General features: G+C 39.1%; 1 protein-coding gene across 3 annotated transcripts in view; it reads left to right on the forward strand.

Annotated features, from left to right (window-relative positions):
- Positions 1–2,329: 2,329 nt before the first annotated feature.
- Marcal1 (SWI/SNF-related matrix-associated actin-dependent regulator of chromatin subfamily A-like protein 1) overlaps positions 2,330–22,924 on the forward strand; it is a 76,493-nt gene continuing 55,898 nt past the window's right edge. Inside the window, exons 1-6 of one of the 3 annotated variants that reach the window (XM_076201889.1) lie at positions 2,330–2,586; positions 7,934–8,028; positions 8,968–9,344; positions 10,478–10,618; positions 16,483–16,598; positions 17,013–17,116. In XM_076201889.1, coding sequence (XP_076058004.1) covers positions 8,984–9,344; positions 10,478–10,618; positions 16,483–16,598; positions 17,013–17,116 — 722 coding nt within the window. In that variant the 5' untranslated portion in view covers positions 2,330–2,586; positions 7,934–8,028; positions 8,968–8,983. Of the gene's footprint in view, positions 2,587–2,650; positions 2,770–7,933; positions 8,029–8,967; positions 9,345–10,477; positions 10,619–16,482; positions 16,599–17,012; positions 17,117–22,924 lie in introns of those variants that run through there. The other 2 variants (XM_076201888.1, XM_076201890.1) reach the window with 2 other exon arrangements.

The following is a 22,924-nucleotide window of genomic DNA, read 5'->3' on the forward strand; positions in this document are numbered from 1 at the left end:
TGGACATATACTGATATATACTTTCAATTGAATGCACCAAGCAATACTCAAATCTATGTAATGTATAGAAAATATATTTTTGTATCGAAGACTTTTTTCCGGTACGATTACTAAAGCCCCGTCCACACGTACCATCACGCATCAGCGATTTGATGCAGTAGTCGTGTTGATACCTTAACACTAGCGTCCGGACGAACTGCACCACTGCGAATACCAAGATCTAAGAATATAAGGTCTAACCACTTCCGACCGAATTTCGAGGGAGTTGGCGCAGCGGGCTGTGAACGTCACCTGGCTGTTCAAAGTGGGGTTAGCGGGTCCTATAGCTGTCAGTTGAAGCTGGTCCGCCGTTCGAAAATGACGTTGCCTTCGCTCGCACCGCTCCGCACAATTAGTTATATTCTGACAAATATTATATAAAATATATATATAGATATATATAAAATATTATAGTTCCTGTCTATATATATGAATATATAATATATATGATATATAATATATATATATATATATATATATATATATATATATAATATAAAATATTATAGTTCCTGTCTTCCTTGGCGTTTCACAGTTTTCTTCAGTGTATCACAAAGAGAAAATGGACTCAGCCAAATGACGTCAGAAGCTGCGCAGTAGAATTCAAACGGTCTGACCTGTATATTTAGACCTTGGCGAATACCTTACGCGAACAACCAGATCTCAGTCATCATTTGGCTTTCAAGGGAAGAGAATGTCTGCCGACGCTCTACTCATTTAATCATTAAACCACCACAGCTTTGGAGTGTATACATTTTTCGTGCCAACACCAGATTTCTTTGATGCATTGATGGCAGTCATTTCCCTGTGAAACTGTGTGTTTTCAGGGTAGAAAGTTTTTTGGCAATGTCTTCATTCCGCACATTACATTTTGTTAAAGAAAAGAAGTCAGCTTTCGATGTTTGTACTTTTTATATTTCTCATCTTATATTCTTTGCACTTGATATTCCAAATGGCTGGGTACTGCTTTAGTAGCTTAATGTAATGTAAGATAATAGTCTTCGTCCACTCGAAAGGCTTTGCGGAAGTTGCTTGTGCCATTGTATGAAACTAGAAGAGCGAAGCAGAGCGCGTACTTCCTTTCCCTTCAACTGTTGACACACTGCGCAGCGCTGCGACGTTTTTCAACTCATCGCTTCAATACATCGCGCATCAAATACTCGTACGTCCGCCACCACTGTTGTTATATTTTATCTCACTGATTATCTTCATATACAGGACGTGACAGTGATATCCATTATTTTTCGACACTCTTAGATAAATTCCACAAACCGAAATCGACATCCTCTAATTTTTACTGCTTACACTTACTTCAGTAAAAATAATTACCTATTTTTAGTTTTATCTTATAATTAGATTAACAGTAAGTAAAAATTATAATATTAAGAGTCATGTTTTAAATTTTAAATACATTTATGCAGCAATTTATGTCGTATTTTTTTCTTAATATCGATTTCCAAATTAGCTAAGTCACCCCTTTGCCCCTGTGAATTCCCACACAATTGAAAATTCTAGCGCTAATAGGAAACTACGAGCCTGACTGCGAAAGGTCCCATTGCCTGATGAATGGCTAAGTTAGATAAATTCTGGGCCAATCAAAAACTTACATACAATTACAAAACCCAGTAAATCCGTCACACGTGGCCCCAAGTTAAGAATTTAGATCGTGAGTCACAGGCATGAGCCTATTCCAGAAAGTCTTACGTTTTCGTCGCGAAAGAATGAATCTTATTTTGCCGGGATCAGCACCAGAGTGCAGGGGAGCAAAAATTGTCAGTTCAGGACCTCCAGGATTCATTGTGCCTATCTGAAGAAATATGTTTTTGATACATCTTATAACATCACTAGTCTTATCCACTGCTCTCTTGCATGCTCTCTTTTCATGTTTTTGGTGGGATCAAGGAATTTTGTCTAATATGCCAGAAAGGAACTCGCGAAAATGTTTGATATTTAAAGTCTTACGTATAATTCTCAAAGAAAACGTTTGTTTACATCTGAAGACGGTTCAGCGGGAATCCAAATACAGTCACTGCGATATGTAGTTAACCCATTCAACTCCGATGACAAGATGTCTTGTCATTTGGTCAAATAAAACAAAAAATCATAAAACACCAAAATGTTTGATCAAACACCAGAAAAATATGACGTCAGTCCTCGCTTCGCTGCGAGCGAAGCGAGGATTGACGTCATATTTTTCTGGTGTTTGATCAAACATTTTGGTGTTTTATGATTTTTTGTTTTATTTGACCAAATGACAAGACATCTTGTCATCGGAGTTGAATGGGTTAATAACTTACTACATCTGGAAGGCCCCAAACTGTAACGATTTGCTTATGTGTACAAAGAATAGATTGCATTGACTTGTTGATCAAACCACTTGCAAGTAAACAATAAACTTCTAATTAGGGAGTTTTGAACATGTTGAAACTCGTGAATCGTGAAGTTCCTGAACCAAAAGTAGTGGTGGTGTAAACACTATCATAAGATAGTGACGATAAAATGACAAGTCCGTGTTAAAGTTCTCGAGGCATTTGTTGCATCATACTGGTAAGCAGTATTAATGACCAGTACTGTTTGCATGCAAATTTATATTACATTTGGTCTTGATCACAAGAAGACTCATATTATTCACAGTTCAACAGTTGTTTTAAGAATCGGTATGAAACTGTCGCAGCTGTTTCTGATCCAGAGGACACTTTTGCCAACAAAATAAAGCCATCAGGCAAAAGGGTTAGTACATACATATACCAAGGCTTTTTCCCCCTTACAAGGGAGGTAGCCAAAAAGGGAAAGGCATAAAAACACTCCCACCCATTTCATCCCTACATAGTACATACACTCCACACCCCTATGTAGTGAATGTTGAACAGTGAAATGAAGATGAGGGCTCAACAAGAATCAAATGATCATAATTGTTTGAAGCTTTACAGGACTAGGAAGTTGCAGCTTCCGATAGTGGATAAGTTTTTGGACTGGAGAATTAAAGTATTTCTTGAAGAGTTTAATCAGTTCTTAAATTTTTCTTCCGTTCTGAAGTTCTTTATTTTATTTGGTTTAGGTTAGGTTATTGTGTTTAAGATGTGTATACATGTATATATATATTATATATATATATATATATATATATATATATATATATATATAATATTTACTTAGATTTACTTGGATATGTCTAGAAGACCTCTTCACAGCCACGGTGATCCGCCACTGTTACCATTCCTAGTGTCCAATTTGTTTAAGGTGACCTGGTCTGGTATAGTGTTTGTCGACTGGCATCCAGCAGTATAGCCTGGTACAAGTGGTTCGTCTGGTACTGATGATAGGAATTTATCCAGTCCAGCCTTCAATCTGTCCACTGTACAGCCGGTGATATCTCTTATATCCCCCGGGAGGGCATTAATTATTAAAGATCTTTGGACCCTCATGTCTCAGGCTATTCACTAGCAGGGTCTTGATCCTTTCCGGAGCTCTGGTTGGTATTGTTTTTCTTGTTATTTTCCTCCCTGATGTAAGTATAAGTATATATAAGAAAAAACACTGGTAAAATCAACAAATGGTAAGATTGGTATTTTTCTTAGAAGAGCACCTATGCGGTATAGCATTAGAAAATTAAATATTTTGTAAATTATAATACATCAGTGTAATAAATATTTTTCTTGGCAGAAATCAATATCAGAAAACATTGCTAAAACCTATACAGAAATGAATGAAATCACTTTGACTCCTTTAGAAGCCATCTTTGTTTTGATAGATTAGAAGGTCATAGATGACAATGACAACCATTATGACCCCTAGAATTACTGGTACCTCATTAATAAATGCAGGTTAAGTTGTTAGGTTAGGTTAGAATAGACAGATTTATGATAATTTGATTTCTTCAGCCTCCGCTTGTACCAAAACAAAGATGGTGTCTCAAGCACCCGAAGCAGCTACGTTTGTTTATTTATAGGATTTAGCAACATTTTCTATTAGTAATTCTTGCTAAGAATAACATATATTACATTGAAATATTATAATTTACAAAATTATTATTTAATTTTTTATTGCTATACCAGGTATCTCATAGGTGTGCGCTATAAAATTTACTGTAAGATCTTTCATGTATTACATCTTCAGACAAAAAGTGTTTGCCTTAAGATGTAATACAGAAAAGAACTTAGCATTTACTGTTTATTTTCTCCAGTGGTTTTTCTTGCATTTGTATCCTATGGTAAAGACTAAAGTGAGATAATTCACAAAAGATCATACTGTCTACTGTTTATTTTCTCCATTGTTTTTTTCTTGCATTTGTATCCCAAAGTAGGTTTCTGCATATACAGGTATATATATATATATATATATATTTATATATATATATGCAAAGTAGACCACTTGGAAAAAAGATACTAACAAAGTAGAGCGCTTTCATATATTACATCTTCAGTGCAAAAAGTACTTTTTGCACTGAAGATGTAATATATGAAACCACTGCTTCGTAAGTTTCTTTTTTCCAGGTGGTCGACTTTGCATAAGTGGACACACATACCCATGCTCTTATTCTGCATGAGGGGACAGAGGGGGGGGGAGGGTCGCCGAATTTATGAAGTGGCCTTGCTGTGGATGTGCTGTGTCTTGCAACGCTTCTGACCCAGAGCAGTGGACAGGATGCAGGGATGACCCGTCATCCAGGAGGTGCCAAGATAAGAGGGAGGGAGGGGAGTGGAATATGTAGGGAATGGAATGGGTGGGAGTGGTTTCTATGCCTTTTTCTTTTTGGCTACCCCCCGTGTAAGGGAGAAAAAGCATTTGGTATATGTATGGTATATGTATATATATATATATATATATATACACATATATATATATATATTATATATATATATATATATATATATATATATACATACATATATATACATATATATATACATACATACATACATACACCAAGGCTTTTTCCCCCTTACAAGGGAGGTAGCCAAAAAGGAAAAGGCATAAAATCATTCCCACCCATTCCATCCCTGAAAACACTCCACACCCCTCCACCCTCCCTCTTATCTTAGCACCTCCTGGATATTATATGTATATATATATATATATATATATATATATATATATATATATATATATATATATATATATATATATATATCACACAGGAACCCACAGTCGGAGAAAGAATAAACTTCGAATAAAGAATAATCCTATATTTCGGCTATCAACTGTAGCCCTCTTCAGGAAAGTACATAAGAAAGAGAACAGAGGGGACTTATAAACTACAGTAAGAAGAGATGTGGACAGTTGACCTCACTCAGACGCGGGGCTAACTGGGGTGGCGGAGGAGGGAGGGGGTGAGGAGAGGGGAGGATGTAAAGTCCGCACTAGCTTATTTATTGCTGCGCGTGAGATAATGTCAGGAGTCCACTGCCCTTTGGAAATATTAATATTAGGGCATTCCTCAATTAATGCTGATTCGACTATTTTCCTCCTGAAACCACAGTGGGACTTGAGGGCTACAGTTGATAGCCGAAATATAGGATTATTCTCTATTCGAAGTTTATTCTTTCTCCGACTGTGGGTTCCTGTGTGTTATCTACAAATGTGCTACTACATTTCTATTTAGAAATATATATATATATATATATATATATATATATATATATATATATATATATATATATAGATACATATGTATATATTTACCTAATTGTAATATGCAGGAAAGGAGCAATGCTAGTTGGGTCCCTTCTGTTCTCTAATTTTCTAATATACCTAGACTCAAATTCATATACAGTTCCAACTTAATCTGTAGCTTTGATTTCCAATTATCATATTGAAATTTTAACTCATGTATTGTTTGAGCTTGGGTTATATCACCTAAGCTATTCCAGATATACATCTATATGGAAAACTGTATTTCTTCACATTCTTTTGAACATGTGGTTTTCCTTTACTTCCATGACCTTTTAAAAAGCCCTCCCATCTTTAATCAGATTTCCTTTATCAATGAATCTATCCCCTTTAGTGACCTGAATACTGTAATCATGTCACCTCTTTCTCTTTGATCTTAGTTGTTAGACCCAGTACTTTTAGTCTCCTCTTATGGTTTATTTGCCAGACTAGGGACCAGTCTAGCTTATATCCTTCACTCTGTGTGGGGACCATACTACTGATGCATATGTCTTGGATGTATCAGAGATTCAATGAGTTTTTTCATCATCTCTTCATCCATATAATGGAATGTCACTTTAATCTTCTGCAGTAGTCCATATGTCTCTCCCACAATCCTGCAGATATGTCTGTCAGGTGACAGGTTGTCTTTTATCAACACTCCCAAGTCTTTCTCCTATTTTGCTTTTGTAATGTGTTCACTTCCCAAGGAATAGGTTAAGGATGGCCTTTTGCTGCTATTGCCCATTTCCAGTACTTTGCATATTTTGGTATTTAATTTAATTTTCCATTCTTTGTTTCATGCAAAAATAGTATTGAGATCTTTTTGCAATAATCTACCATCCTCATTTTCATTCTTTTCATGATTTTTGCATAATCTGCAAACATGTTGGCATAGCTTGTTGTTCTTTCCATCATGTCATTAACATAGGCAAGAAACATTATTGGAACAAGAATGGAACCTTGTGGAACTCTACTCATTACTGCTCTCTAGCTTGACATCTTGTCTTTTACTACTATGCTCATGTATCTTTCCTTCAAAAAGTCTTAAATCCATTCTAGTAATTTGTCTCTCAGTCCTCCAACATGCTTCAATTTCCAGATAAGTCAAGTGAGAGGTACTTTATCATATACATTCTCTAGGTCCAGGTACATGCAGTCCACCCACCCCGCTCCCTCTTGCACCATACTCTCAAGTAAAAGCTGAAAAGATTCAACACACACAACCTTCCAGAGTCTGAAATTAAACTGACTGTCTATCAGAATGTTCATCTTTTAAAGATATTTGGTCTATCAATCTTTCACAATTCTTTCACATAATTTCACTATTGCGTTGGTTAGTGATACTGGCCCATAATTTAGTAGTGTTTCTTTGTTTCTGTGTTTGTGAAATGGCACTGTGTTTGCCCTTTTCCAGTCAAGTGACATAATGCCTTCTTTCAATGAATGTGTAATAAGATTGTGGATCTTGTGTACTAGTTGTTCCCTACATTCTTTTAAGTATTCAGTTTAAGATCCCAACAGGTCCTGAAGCTCGTCACATCCAGTGATCCCAGGAGATTGAGCACTTTCCTCACTTCTACATTTATATATGCTAAACCTGGATTTTGGCTCCTCTCGCTTTTCTCCAAAGGGTTGTGCTCTTTTGTGAAGACCAGTTGGAAATCTTCATTCATTATTTCTGCTTGAGATGAGGCTTCTTCAAAGACCTCACCATCTACAATTAACTGATTAATTGGTGATTCCTTCCCTGTGTCTCAATTTACCATTTATGAACCTGTAAAACAGTTTTGGTATATTTTTGCATTTTTCTACTACACCTCTTTCAAAATTGTTTTCTTCCTCCCTGCAAATTTTGGTATAGTCATTCCTAGCTTGTTTCTGAGCATATATGTGTATATAGCTTTATTTTTAGAAGTGCACACCTAAACAATATAACATTAGAAAATTAGATACTAATTTTTTAACTATAATACATCAGCATGATATGTTTTCTTGCAGGAATCCATAACAAAAAACCTTGCTAAAAGCAAATACATTACCAAATGGAACTGTGAAAATAGGTTCAAGACACCATGTTGTCGTCTGTCCAGTCCCATCAATGTCAGTTTGATGGTGGCAATGACTACATTGTGTATCAGGTGTTCTCCCACTCCAAGTGACATCATATTTCTTAAACAGTGCTATAGAGCTGAGCTCATGCTTTTCTTGAAGCTCATATATAAAACTCCTCTACACCCCACAGTCCAATCGGATGCCAAAACTGGCTGTCAACATTCCTGATGATGACAACAATCCTGATGACCTCTAGAATTACAGGTGTCACATTACTAAATGCAGGTTAGGTTAGACCAATTTATCATACTTTAATTTCTTCAACTTTTGTATTTATCAAAAAGATAGCATCTTGAGCACTCATCATGGCTCGTTTGTTAGTGTATCGCTTTTAGCAACTTTTTCTGCTATTAGTTTCTGCCAGGAAAAAGTATATTATGTTTTATCATAATTTACAAAATTAACATTTAGTTTTCAATTGCTATATTGTTTAGGTGTGCACTTCTAAGGGTGTATATATATATATATGTATGTATGTATATATATATATGTATGTATGCCTGTATCTATATATGTTATCAGTGTAGGCTGGGACCAAGGATGTACCTGCATGTGTTGGTTCTGGTGGTGGACATCAGTGGATCATTTCTGTGCCACCCGTCTTAAGTCTACTGACACTCTCACCTCCATCTGGAGGTGCAGCTCCAAAGGGCTAACACTCAGTCTCCAGATTGGGCCTAAAATATCTTCCTATCAACTTAGTATTTCCTTCCCTTTTTTAATATGAGGAGAGCCAACAACGAGGAACCCTTTAACTATTAGTTCAGCCATTGACATAGGAATTCCCACACTAATACAGCACAGAAAAAGTCCCAGATTTCTTCCCAGAGAAATCTGTGGAAGGGTCTAGGGGCTGTTGTCAGCCACTGTGAGGTTGTTGTCATTTTTAAAGAGTTAAACTTGAGGCAACATTTCTGATTATTATTATTATCATTGTAAGTTAGAAATGTACAGAGTTGTAGCTGCAGAGGATGAACTTGATGTTTTTAATTTCTTATTTATAGTAGTTTTTGCAGTGTTACTCTATAAAAAATATAAAAGCTGTATGGAACAATATGCAGAATGTATGTGAATTTATATTTACCAATCTGCTTTTTATTAGAAAATTGCAGTATACTACAACTTTAATTCAAAAGCTTCTACATAATATTCCCTTTATTACAGGTTAAAGGTCTTCAAGATGAGTTCTTTGACTGAAGAGCAAAGACGTCGTATGGAGGAGAATAAGAGGAAGGCCCTGGAAAGACGTGCACTTCAGCAGAAGAGTGTGAGCAATCCACCCCCTCAGAGTGTCAGCCAAGGCTCAACAATTCAGAATAAAAGTGGTTTTGCTGGAAATAATACAAATAATACCTCCATTGGAAATAACTTTTATAAGAATAAGCATGCTAAAGATAATACCCAGCATACATCAAAGTTTCATTCAGGAGGCTCATCACCAAATAAATATAGGAATTTTAATTCTGAAAAAGGGGCAGGGAATTCAAATTGGAAATCATGGGAGAAAAAGGAAGAAGTGAATTTTAATACCTCGGAGAAAGGTAGGTTCAGGTTGTTTTATAAAATGGAGTACACACACCTCTTTTAAGGGGGGGTTGCCAAATTAAAGCATATACACACCCTGCACCCATCTCACACTGTCCCTCTCCTACCTTAGTTCTTGTGGATGAAGACTCCTTCCTGACCCCAGCCACATAACTTGGGTCAGAGGTAATGCAGCATGACACAGCTCTTCCACAGCAGGGCCTGACAGCCAGAGTTGATTTACCTGTACTGCTGTGTTATACAGTAACACTCACTCTTCATCCCCTCAAGAAGTATACAGAGCAGACATGAAGAAATACCTTTGGTCTACATCATTATCTCATGCATGAACAATCACTCTTCATTTACTCCAGTTTGTTATACTTCCTTTCCCTTGCTCAATTGATAGATGTTCCTCTTCCATTTGGTACCTCCCACCTCACATCCACATTTCTCACTTGATCCATCCTCATAACTCTCACCACACTTCTTTACACTTCAGTTTAAACATGCATAGTCTCTTTGTTTCTGTCTCATTCAAATTCTAAGTCTACTCCATACAGTACCCTGGAAACAATCACTTCTTTACACAGTCTTCCCTTTGCATTCATCTCTAGGTAGCTATTTCTTATGACACTTTTTATTCCTCCCAAATATGTACTTACGTCCTTTACTCTAAAATGCACTACCACCTCCACGCTACCATTCATTGCTACATGTGATTACAAATGCTTAAATCACTCCATTTCCTCCAACTTTACACCCTTGAAACTCACTTCCAATCAACCACTTCCATGACTTAATGTATAACTCTCACATATCCTCCCAAGCTCTGCCACTAATTGTTTCAAAGTATCCTTCAACTTGGCTACAAGTGCAGTGTCATCCACAAACAACAACAACGACAGGTTCACCTTCAATTTCCCTTAATTTTCTCTCACAAATTCCAAATCCCTGCCTAGCACCCTTACATTTACCTCTCACACCACTCCATCCACGTTCAAGTAAACAACCATAGTAACATCACACAACATTGGTACTACCCCCAATCCATTTTCTTTATTCCTTATGAGTACATGTGTCCAATTTTGTTGCTTGAATTTAACCTAATAGAATTTAGTATTACATGTGACATAAGCATTTTTTCCAGGTTCTGCATCAATGCCTACAGCGGTTGCAAAGCCAGTCAATGGCACAATAAAACTTTTGACCAAGGAGCGTTTTGTTGTTGATGTTGGCTATCATGCACAAATGATTGAAGTTTTTAAAACTATTCCATCAAAGAAATATGGTAAGACTTTCATGTAGTGTATTGGCTGCATATTATTTTTGGGTTAAAAGCTGCTAAATAGCACACAAGTAATACTTTAGGGTCTATATGGGGTGCCCCTACAGACCAGAGCCACACATCATTTTGTCTGTGGTGGAAGAAATATCTATTCCTAGAGAAATTATGATACTTTATTATACTGCAATTGTCCCTCTGTTATGCTGTCCCCCCCCCCCCACTCTTGTTACTGTCCTGTACCACTTCTCTGAATATTCATTTTCTCATTTCGCTGAACTCTGTGATGGGGAAAAAGAATACTGCCACCAAGTCTTCCCACTTGAGTTGTGTAAGGCAACAAAAACAGGACGGGGATAGGACTCAGCATCCTTCTCCCTGTAGTCTAAAAAAAAAGGCATAAGAGGGTCGAGGAGAAATTTTTCAACAAGTATCCTAAGTTTTAGGTCTTTTAATGTGCATGAATGTGGTACAGATGATAGTAAAAGGGAAGAGACAGGCAGTATGTTTGTGAGAAGAAAGATGGACGTGTTGGCATTGAGTAAAACTAAGTTGAAAGGGAGGGGCAAATTTGAGTTTGGGAGCGTAGTTGGGAGGATCTCAGGAGTGAAAAGAGGATGAGGGAGAAAAGGGGTTGGTATACTAGTAAGAAGATAGGTAAGTGTGTGGTGGAGTGGAAGGTTTCTTCAAGGTTAATGTGGATGAAGGTGAAACTGGGGAAATGTAGGTTTTTGTAAGTGCATATGGGCCTGGTAGTGAGAAAAGTGTAGAGGAAAAGGAGGCCTTTTGGATAGATTTAAATGAATGCATAGAGGGTTTAGGGAGAGATGTCAGTGTAGTAGTATTGGGAGACCTTAATGTTAGGGTAGGAAATGAACCAATATATTCAGTGGTTGGGAAGTGTGGAGTTCCAGGAAAAAATTGTAGTGGAGAGTTTATGGTGGAGATGTGTCTAGAAAAAGAGTTGATGATGGCAAATACAGTGTTTAGGAAGAAAGTCAAGCATAATTACATATGGGAGAGGGTGGTGGATGGAAGGGTGGTAGATAGAGTGTTAATGGACTGTATAGTGGTAACCAGGATAGTAGGAAGAGTTAAGGATGTACATGTTCTAAGGGGAGAGAGTGGGGGAATATCTGATCACTTTTTGGTGGAAGGTAAGTTGAGAGTGGAGGATAGATGGAGAAAGAGGAAAAGGACAGAAGGTAGGGAGGTGCTTAAAGTGAACTGCTTAAATGAGAAAGAAAAGGAGAAGGAGTACAAGAAAAAGCTGAGAGAGGAGTGGGAGGGAGTGAAGGATAGAGTAGAACTAGGAGTGGAGGAGGAATGGGAATGGTTCAAGGAGGGAGTCACAAAGTGTGCAAAGATGGTGTGTAGAACAAGGAGGACAGGAGAAAATAGAAGGAAGAATAGTGAGTGGTGGGATGATGAAACAAAGAAGGTTGTAGATGAGAAGATGTGAACATTCACAGATTGGTTACAAAATAGGATGAGAGAATCATATGAGAAGTACAAAGAAAATAGAAGTAAAGCATAAGATAAATTAGGCAAAGTAGAGGACAGATGTGAACTGGGTAAGAGTATGACAAAATTTTGAAAGTAATAAAAAGATGTTTTGGAAAGAAATTAAAGAGAGGAAGAGGAGGCAAATCAAGTAGAGAAGAAAAGGTAAAAGGTGCAGATGGAGAGATGATAATGGAAGAGAAGGCAGTAAGGGGAAGATGGGCAGAATATTTTAGGGAGTCGCTAAATGTGAAGGAGGATAGGGAGGGAAAAATAGTTGCAGTGGGAAATGCTAAGAAAATGAGAGTGATGAGTGAGGAAAATGGAGGAGAAATATGGAAGGATGAAGTGAAGGCAGTTGTTAAGATGATGAAAGCAGGTAAGGCACCTGGTCTGGATGGATGCCATGCAGAATGTCTAAAAAAAAAAGGAGGTATAGTTATGGTGGACTGGAGGAGTGCCTGTATAGTTCCACTTTACAAGGGAAAAGGGGACAAGTGTGAGTGTAGTAGTTTCAGAGAGTTTAGCTTGTTAAGTGTAGTTGGGAAGGCTTATGGGAGGATCTTGATTAGGAGAGGAACAGAGGGATTAATTGGTGAAGAACAGTGGATTTAGGACGGGTAGAGGTTGTGCAGATCAGATTTTTGTGGTAAGACAGATATGTGAGAAAGCTATAGGAAAGGGGAAGGATGTTTTTTTGGCTTTTATGGATCTGGAAAAGGCTTATGACGGTAGACAGGAGGGCACTGTGGGAGGTTTTGCGGAAATACGGAATATGAGGAAAGCTTCTAGGAGTTGTCAAGAGTTTTTATGAGAGTAGTAGAGCATGTGTCAAGATTAGAAATGGAGAGAGTGAGTGGTTCGAGGTAAAGGTGGGACTTCGTCAGGGATGCATTATATCGCCCTGGCTCTTCAACTTGTACATGGATGGGGTGGTGCGAGAGGTAAATGCAAGGGTGGTGGGTCAGGTATTGGAGATGGTTAACCTCTTCCATATGGTGACACCTACGTAGGCGTCATGAGGAGCAAGTGGATACGCGAGGATGCCGATGTCGGCGTCTTGATTATATTTATTGTAGTCGTACCTGCGTGAGCCCCATACTCTGTAAACTGGCTTCATCATATTTTCTATGGTTATCAAAATTCACGGGTGAAAGAGAACGAGCGATAGAGCAGTGACTTTATTTTTTATAATACGAGTATTATGACGCAACATCGCACGTCTGGCAGCTGATGCTGCCACACGTGTGATGTGGCATGTATTGAAGGGGTTAAAGAAAATGGAGAAAAGTGGGAGGTGAGCCAGCTGTTGTTTGCGGACGACACTGCACTTGTGGCAGGATAGGAGGAGGGATTGAGGAAGTTGGTGACAGAGTTTGGGAGAGTGTGTGAAAGAAGAAAACTGAAGATAAATGTGGGTAAAAGTAAGGTGATGAGATGTACAAGGGGTGAAAGTGGCAGCAGACTGGAAGTGAGCATTAAGGGAGAGCGACTGGAGGAAGTGGATAGTTTTAGATACTTGGGTGCAAATGTGGCAGGAAAAGGTGGAGTGGAGGTGGAGGTAGAATGTAGATTGAGAGAAGCGAGTAAATGTCTTGGTGGAATAAAAAGTGTAATGAGGAATAGGCATTTGGGAATGGATGCTAAGAGGAGACTGTATGAAGGAGTGATTGTGCCAACAGCACTGTATGGGGCAGAAACGTGGAACATAAGAGAGGAAGAGAGAAGTTTGAATGTGTTTGAGATGAGGTGTCTGAGAAGTATGATGGGGGTTACTAGGCTAGATAGAATGAGAAATGAGGAAGTGAGGAGGAGAACAGGGGTTGAAAGGGAGCTGGGAGATAGGGTTGATGAAAGAGTATTAGGATGGTTTGGACACATGGAAAGAGTGAGTGAAGAAAAACTAGTAAAAGAGGTATGGAAGGTAGATGTGGAAGGAGTGAACATGAGTGGACGTCCTAGGATGAGATGGATGGATGGGGTGAAGGGGGCTTTGGGGAAGAGGGGAATGTCTGTTGAGGAAGGACGGGAGAGGACAGAAGACAGGGGTGAATGGAGAATGGTTGTATATGGATGATGTTGCGATGCATGAGGTGGAATGGGTGGGGGTGGGGCTGAGGTAGTATGTGTGAGCAAAATTTGACGCAGCCCGAAGGGATTTCTCCCCATCTTCTCCTATTATGCATGGGAGGAGGGAGAGGGGGGGTCGCCGATTTAATGAAGCGGCCTTGCTGTGGATGTGGTTTGCCTTGCGACACTGCTTCTGACCCAGGGCAATGGACAAGGTGCAGGGATGACCTGTCATCCAGGAGGTGCTAAGATAAGAGGGAGGGTGGAGGGGAGTGGAGTGTATTTAGGGATGGAATGGGTGGGAATGATTTGATGCCTTTTCCTTTTTGGCTACCTCCCTTGTAAGGGGGAAAAAGCTTTGGTATATGTATGTAAGAAATATTCATGCTTTTGTGGCTGATAGGTTTCAGCGGTTGATGTTACTAGTTACCAGGGAACCGTGATCTGCAAGAGACCTGGGGCAACAAATTAATTTGATGATTGATTTTTAATTGCACTTTGTATGATATAAATATAGATTCATTTCCAATGACTATTCACAGTTGCTACTTGAAACCTTATGGGATAGAAGTGAGAGCTTCACTCACAGATTATTGTCTTCTGATACACTCTACCTAAGGTTTTGACCATTTGGAATTATGTCAAGGATATTTATGTTATCTTTTAAACATCTAAAGATTATTGTTAAGTAGGTACATATGTATACCAGGCACCTTTTCCCTCTTACAAGGGAGGTAGCCAAAGTCAAAGATAGAAGTCCACTTGCTCCCATTTCATCCTCACTTAATCCACTCCCATTCACTACCCCTCTCTCCCTCTTTTCTTGGCTCCTCCTGGATAATGGATCATTCCCTATTGTTAAGTAGAAAGTAATAATTAAAGGTGGGTTTTGGAGAGCAAGAGGACCATATAAGGAGGTACTGGTATGATAATGAATTTGAGTATTGCAGATGTAAGCCAGTCCCTGTTCTTGTGACTTTAATGTGTTTATTTGTTTATTTGGAATTTACTTTTTTATATATCAAAATCAAGCGTAGTAACCCGAACCATACATCTCAGACATCTCATCTCAAACATGTTCAAACTTTTCCTCTTTGCCTTTCTTAAATTCCAAGTCTACCCCATACAAAGCTGTCAGCACAATCACCCCTTCATATAATCTTCTCTTTGCATTCATTCTCAGATGCCTATTTATCATAACACTTTTTAATCCCCCAAAACATTTACTTGTTTCAGTCTACAATTTACCTCTACCTCCACTCCCTTTCCTGCCACATGTGACCCCAAATACCTAAAGCTATCTACTTCCTCCAACCTCTCTCTCCTTTTAGACTTAATTCCAACTTACTGCCATCCTTTCCTCTTGTACATCTCATCACCTTGTTTTTAATTGCATTTATCCTGAACTTTTGCTACTGCATACCTTCCCAAACTCTGTCACTAACTCCCTTAATCCCCCTTCTGACCCTGCTGCAAGCACAGGAAAAGTTTAATGTGTTTTAGGTGAAGTGTCTGAGAAATATGGTAGGGGTTACTAGGTTGGATAGTGAGAAACGAGGTGAGGAGGAGAGAATGGAAAAGGAGATGACAGATAGGGCAGATGAAAGAGTATTGGGATGGTTTGGACACACAGAGAGATTAGTGAAAGGTGTGAAAGGCAGGGGTGGAGGGAGTGAATTTGTGGGGACAATCGAGGATGAGATGGATGGATGGGGTGAAAGGGGCATTGAGAAGGAGAGGAATGTCTGTTATGCAAAAAAGGGAGAAGGCAGGAGATAAGGATGAGTGGAGAGTGGCTGTGTATATATACTGTTATACAAGAAAGGGAGGCGCATGGGATAGAGGGGTAAGGTGTACTTACGTGTGAATGACATTTTGATGCAGCCTGAAGGAATTTCGCCCAGTCTTCTCATTTTCTGCATAAGGGGATGGAAGGGTGGGTTGCCAGTTAAGTGAATTGACCTTTCTGTGGATGTAGTGTCTTGTTGCATTGCTTCTGACCCAGGGCAGTGGGCAGGATGTGGGGACAACCCTTCATCCATGAGGAGCTAAGATGAAAGGGAGGAGGGGAGTAGGTATAATCCTTAGACTTGGCTACCTCCCTTATAAAAGGGAAAAAGCTCTTGGTATATAGATATATCTATCAAAATGTCAGATCCTTTACCAAAATGAGGGCATTTTACCCCATATAGATCCATTTAGTCAATGTTATATACAATGCATGTTTAAGAAGTCTTGTATATTGTTTAAGCAGTGTGTGCCTGACCACTTACATTCCTTCTCTTACTGATCTTCAGATACATCAACGCGCAAATGGGATTTCCACTTAAATGACCATGATAAGTTGGTTTCAGCTCTCAATCCTCTTCGACCATCAGTTTGCATATCACCACTACCCTCTTTTGTTCGAAAAGTAAGACCCATATGCATAATCCATTATTTCATTAAGGATTCTGGTTTATTCAGGCCAATGCCAGAAAATTATGTTTGGCTAGTTTAACCTAATTCAATTTAATCCCTCAATAGAAAGGCTACCTAGTATTATCCTATAGCTAATCACAGAAGACTTTTCAAGTTGTGTGGGCCCCATTGTTAGTAAAGGAGTATATTATTGTTCTTGTATGTTGTCATTCTTTATATATATATATATATATATATATATATATATATATATATGTGTGGTAGGGTGGTTATATATATATATATATATATATATATATATATATATATATATGGAGGTATTTAAACACTTGCCCTGTTGTTGATTATATAATTGTTCCTATTTGATGTACAAAACATTTGATTTTTTGTACCTTTTTACCACCAGTGCCTTCAGGAAGGTTCAGTCATGGATCCCAACACTGTAGATATTTCCTCTTTAGACCCTCAGCTCATAGATGCCCTTATGCCATTTCAGTATGAAGGTGTGTGGTGAGTACTAATTCTTTTTTATGTTGAATGTATTTAAAAGATGTATCTTTTTTCAACCAATTTTTTCATGTGTATTTTTTATTATTGTATATGGATATGTATTTACCTGTCTGGGGTATTGGCTGCATGTTATTATGGCAGAGTATCATGCAGTTGATACTTTAGGGTCGATATGGGGTGCCCCTATGGACCAGAGCCACACATCATTTTGTCTGTGATAAAGGAAAAACTCTGTTCATAGGGAAATGACACTTTTATACTACGACTGTCCCTCCGTTATGCTGTCCCCCAACCCTTGTTACTGTCCTATACCATTTCTTTGAGTATTCATTTCCCTTTTTCACCTACCCTGTGATGGGGGGAAGAGAATACTACCACCAAGTCTTTCCACTTGAGTCGTAAGAGGCAACAAAAAATGGGACATGGGATGGGATTAGGAGTCCTGCTGCCTGTAGCCCCAAAGGGGACATTCCTAAAAAAAGTAAACCAGTACCCTAAGGTTTGGGTCTTTTAATGTGCGTGGATGTGGTACAGATGAGAGTAAAAGGGAAGAGATAGGCAGTATGTTTGTGAGAAGAAAGATGGATGTGCTGGCTTTGAGTGAAACTAAAATGAAAGGGAATGGCGAGTGTGAGTTTGGGAGTGTAGCTGGGAGATACTCAGGAGTGAAGAGGGGACAAAGGAGAGAAGAGGTGGCTATACTAGTAAGTGAAGAGATAAGTAAGCATGTAGTGGAGTGGAAGGAGGTTTCATCAAGGTTGATGTGGATGAAGGTGAAGCTGGGAAGGGAGATGTGGGTTTTTGTAAGTGCGTATGGGCCTGGTAGTGAGAAGAGCGTAGAGGAAAGGGAGGATTTTTGGGTAGATATAAATGAGTGCATAGAGGGATTAGGAAGAAATGTCAATGTAGTTGTATTGGGAGACCTTAATGCTAGGGTAGGAAATGAACCAATAAAGTGATTGGGAAGTATGGAGTTCCAGGTAAAAATTTTAGTGGAGAATTGATGGTGGAGATGTGTCTAGAAAGAGAGTTGATGATAGCAAATACAGTGTTTAGGAAGAAAGTCAATCATAAGTACACATGGGAGGGGGTGGTGGATGGAAGGGTGATAGAGCATTAATGGACTATATAGTGGTGACCAGGAGTATGGTAGGAAGAGTTAAGGATGTACATGTTCTAAGGGGAGAGAGTGGGGGAATATCAGATCATTATCTGGTGAAAGGTAAATTGAGAGTGGAGAATAGGTGGAGAAAGAGGAAAAGGGCAGAAGGTAGGGAGGTACTTAGAGTGAACTGCTTAAATGAGAAAGAAAAGGAGAATGAGTATAAGAAGAAACTGAGAGAGGAGTGGGAGGGAGTGAAGTATAGAATAGAACTAGGAGTGGAGGAGGAATGGGGATGGTTCAAGGAGGGAGTCATAAGGTGTGCAAAGATGGTGTGTGGAACAAGGAGGGCGGAAGGAAATGGAAGGGTAGTGAGTGGTGGGATGAGGAAGCAAAGAAAGGTGTAGAAGAGAAGCAGGCATTCATAGATTGGTTACAAATTAGGATGAGGGAATTGTTTGAGAGGTACAAAGTAAATAGAAGGGAAGTTAAGCATAAGATAAAGGAAGCAAAGAGGAGAGCAGATGTGAAATGGGATAAGAGTATGACAGAAAATTTTAAAAGTTGTAAAAAGATTTTTTTGAAGGAAATTAAAAGAGGAAGAGGAGGCGAATCAAATAGAGAAGAGGTAAAAGGTGCAGATGGAGAGATGATAATGGAAGAGAGGGCAGTGAGAGGAAGGTGGGCAGAGTATTTTAGGGAGTTGCTAAATGTGAAGGAGGATAGGGAGGGAAAGGTAGTTGCAGTGGGAAATGCTAAGAAAATGAGAGTGATGAGTGAGCAAAATGGAGGAGAAAGAAAGATGAAGTGAAAGCAGCTGTTAAGATGATGAGAAAAGGTAAGGCACTTGTGTTGGATGGATACCATGCAGAATGTCTGAAGAAAGGAGGTACAGTTATGGTGAACTGGCTGGTGAGGTTATTTAATGTTTGTTTAAGAGAGGGTAGAGTGCTGGAGGATTGGAGGAGTGCCTGTATAGTTCTGCTTTACAAGGGAAAGGGGGACAAGTGTGAATGTAGTAGTTTCAGAGGGATCAGCTTGTTGAGTGCAGTTGGGAAGGCTTATGGGAGGGTCTTGATTGAGAGGATTAGGTGAGGAACAGAGGGAGTAATTGGTGAGGAACAGTGTGGTTTTAGGACAGGTAGGGGATGTGTAGATCAGATTTTTGTGGTAAGATAGATATGTGAGAAAGCTATAGGAAAAGGTAAGGATGTTTTTTGGGCTTTTATGGATCTAGAAAAGGCTTATGACAGGGTAGACAGGAAGGTACTGTGGGAGGTACTGCAGATATATGGGATAGGAGGAAAGATGTTAAGAGCAGTCAAGAGTTTTTACAAGAGTAGTAGAGCTTGTGTTGGGATTAGAAATGGAGAGAGTGAATGGTTTGAGGTAAAGGGGGAGACTTCGTCTGGGATGTGTTATGTTGCCCTGGCTGTTCAATCTATACATGGATGGGGTGGTGCGAGAGGTGAATGCAAGGGTAGTGGGTCAGGGATTGGAGATGGTTAAAGAAAATGGAGAAAAGTGGGAAATAAGCCAGTTGTTGTTTGCTGACAACACTGCACTTGTAGCAGGATCAGAGGAGGGTTGAGAAAGTTAGTGACAGAATTTGAGAAGGTGTGTGAAAGAAGGAAGTTGAAGATAAATGTGGGCAAAAGTAAGGTGATGAGATGTACTAGGGGAGAGAGTAACAGCAGGCTGGAAGTGAGCATTAAAGGTGAGAGACTGGAGGAAGTGGATAGTTTTAGATACTTGGGTGCGAATGTGGCAGGAAAGGGAGGAGTGGGGGTGGAGGTAGAATGTAGATTGAGAGAAGTGAGTAAATGCCTTGGTGGATTAAAAAGTGTAATGAGAAATAGCCATCTGGGAATGGATGCTAAGAGGAGGTTATATGAAGGAGTGATTGTGCCAACAGCACTGTATGGGGCAGAAACATGGAACATAAGAGAGAAGGAGTTTGAATGTATTTGAGATGAAATGTCTGAGAAGTATGATAGGGGTTACTAGGCTAGATAGAGTGAGAAATGAGAAGGTGAGGAGGAGAACAGGGGTGGAAAGGGAGCTGGGAGATAGGGTTGATGAAAGAGCATTAGGATGGTTTGGACACATGGAAAGAATGAATGAAGAAAGATTAGTAAAAAAGGTGTGGAAGGCAGATGTGGAAGGAGTGAATATGAGGGGGCATCCTAGGATGAGATGGATGGATGGGGTGAAAGGGGCATTACAAAAGAGAGGAATGTGTCTGTTGAGGAAAGACGGAATAGGACAGAAGATAGGGGTGAATGGAGAAGGGTTGTGTATGGATGATGCTGTGATGCATGAGGGGGAGTGGGTGGGGGATGCGGGGTGAGGAAGTATGTATGAGAAAAAATTTGATGCAGCCCAAAGGGATTTCTTCCTGTCTTCTCCTTTTCTGCATGAGGGGACGGAGAGGGGGGGTCGCCGAACTTATGAAGCGGCCTTGCTGTGGATGTGTTGTGTCTTGTGACACTGCCTCTGATCCAGGGCAGTGGACAGGATGCAGGGATGACCCGTCATCCAGGAGGTGCCAAGATGAGAGGGAGGGAGGAGGGTAGAGGGGAGTGGAATATGTAGAGAATGGAATGGGTGGGAGTGGTTTCTATGCCTTTTTCTTTTTGGCTACCCCCTGTGTAATGGAGAAAAAGCCTTTGGTATATGAATTTAATGTGTATATTTATTTATTATTATATATTTTTTTAATTGACCTTAGAAGTTGTATTTATTTCTTGATAAATCTATCTAATACTTATGGAACTCCATTTCATGGTAAAAGATCATATATACTGCTTGTTTCAGTCACATTTTATTTCTAGTTTATTCAGTTTTTGATAAGGCTTTGTGGAAGATAAAGACTTTCAGTAAAGGTTCCTGTAATTAGATGTTTGTTGTACATGTATTATTTTTTTATTTACAAAGTATTTTTAAGTAGACTGTGTATCCTTAGACATTGTAAAATGTTGTTATATTTTCTATGCCTGAACATAGGTCCTCCCTGCCATCTTGAGGTGCAGTCCCACAGGGCTGACACTTGGTCTCTGGACCAGACTCAAGATCTCTTTCAACTTCTATAGTTATTCCACCCTTTCAAATATGAGAGCTTGCAACTGGTGACTGCTTCCCTTCTACTACATTCAGCTGGTGACAAAAATTGCCTCATGCTAATAAAGTACGGACAGCAGTCCAAAGGTTCTTTCCAGAAAGATTTATGGAATGGCCCAAGAACCATTATTGGCCACTGTCAAGCTGTGGGTTTTCAGTCTGTGAATCTCACCAGTAAACCACAGACCAGAACATATTGACGTATACAAAACTTTTACATTTTTGAGTTGTTTATATATACAGGTAAACGTCGACTTACGATGGCCGCGACTTACGATTGTTCGACTTTACGATGACGACGACGACGATGACGATATGATAATTTAACCCCTTCCATACGGTGCCGCACACATAGGCGTCATGAGGAGCAAGTGGATTCGCGACGCTGCCATATCGGCGTCTTGATTATATTTATTGTAGTCGCCCCTGTGTTTTTACATTCTCTCAAATGTGCCGTAAATCCCATTCTCTGTGGTTTTCAAAATTCGCGGGTGAAAGAGAGAACGATCGATATAAGCGGTGACTATATTTTATGATGCGAGTATTATTACGTCACGTCGTACGGCTGGCATTGGCTGCTGCCCGCGAGATTTAAGTTCCGTACTGTAAATACATATTATAGTGTTTGAATATGGTAAAAAGGATAAAAATAATTAAATAAACTACTGTACATGTTTAATAGGCTATATTCAGTATCTCTGGTGGTTAATATACAGGTAGGCTAGGTACAGTGACCACGGAACAGAGTGGGGATCGACTTACGATGAGATCGTCTTACGATGGCTCTTTCGAAACCTAATGCCATCGTAAGTCGACGTTTACCTGTACACTTTTTATGCCTACAATACATCTTTTGCTTTAAGTAACTGTACAAATTCTATAGGTGATATCACTAATACTAATCCTCCTCTGGAGGAGCTGATAAGACCGTAAAACCTGCTTATAAAAGACTAATAGAGAAAAGTCTGATAAAGCCAGTTTTTCAACGTAATGAAATTTGGGCTATTGTACATTTATTAGACAATAGATGCATAGTCCAAAATCACATGTACTCATATTATTGTTTAGTCACAAAATACACTGACCATGTGTACCACTAAAACAAATATTGAGTTACTCTAACATTCATAATGACTGCAGATACTTACAGTATGTTGGATTAAGGCTTTCATTTGCACAAAGGAAGTATTTGCTGTTAATTGCAACTTGCATAAAATTTTTACCCAAACTTTTGCACTAATTGATTCATTATATTGGCAAATATATACAGTGTAGATGTTTCATATTAATTAAAGCATGGGCAAATAAAAGAGAATTCTGATTCAAGCAAAACCATTATCACTAGGATTTACTGTATTATTGCTGATATGGATTTTCTAGATATTGTTGTTGGTGATGTGTTTCTAGAAGGTGACTTGTCCACATTTGTTGTAGTCCCATACTCTTTTGATATATTTTCTTTTGTGGATGATGTTGAGGTCTTATGGCTGATTATAGCAAAATTTGTAGAACTTGGCCATCCTTGAACTATAGGCAGATTATTTACGTCACTGCTTGTGGTCTCATTCTTTTCTTCTGGGCTTGAT

The sequence above is a fragment of the Oratosquilla oratoria genome, chromosome 18 (genome assembly GCF_046742065.1).
Source record: "Oratosquilla oratoria isolate Oo_2021 chromosome 18, ASM4674206v1, whole genome shotgun sequence".
Taxonomy (NCBI): Eukaryota; Metazoa; Arthropoda; class Malacostraca; order Stomatopoda; family Squillidae; genus Oratosquilla; species Oratosquilla oratoria.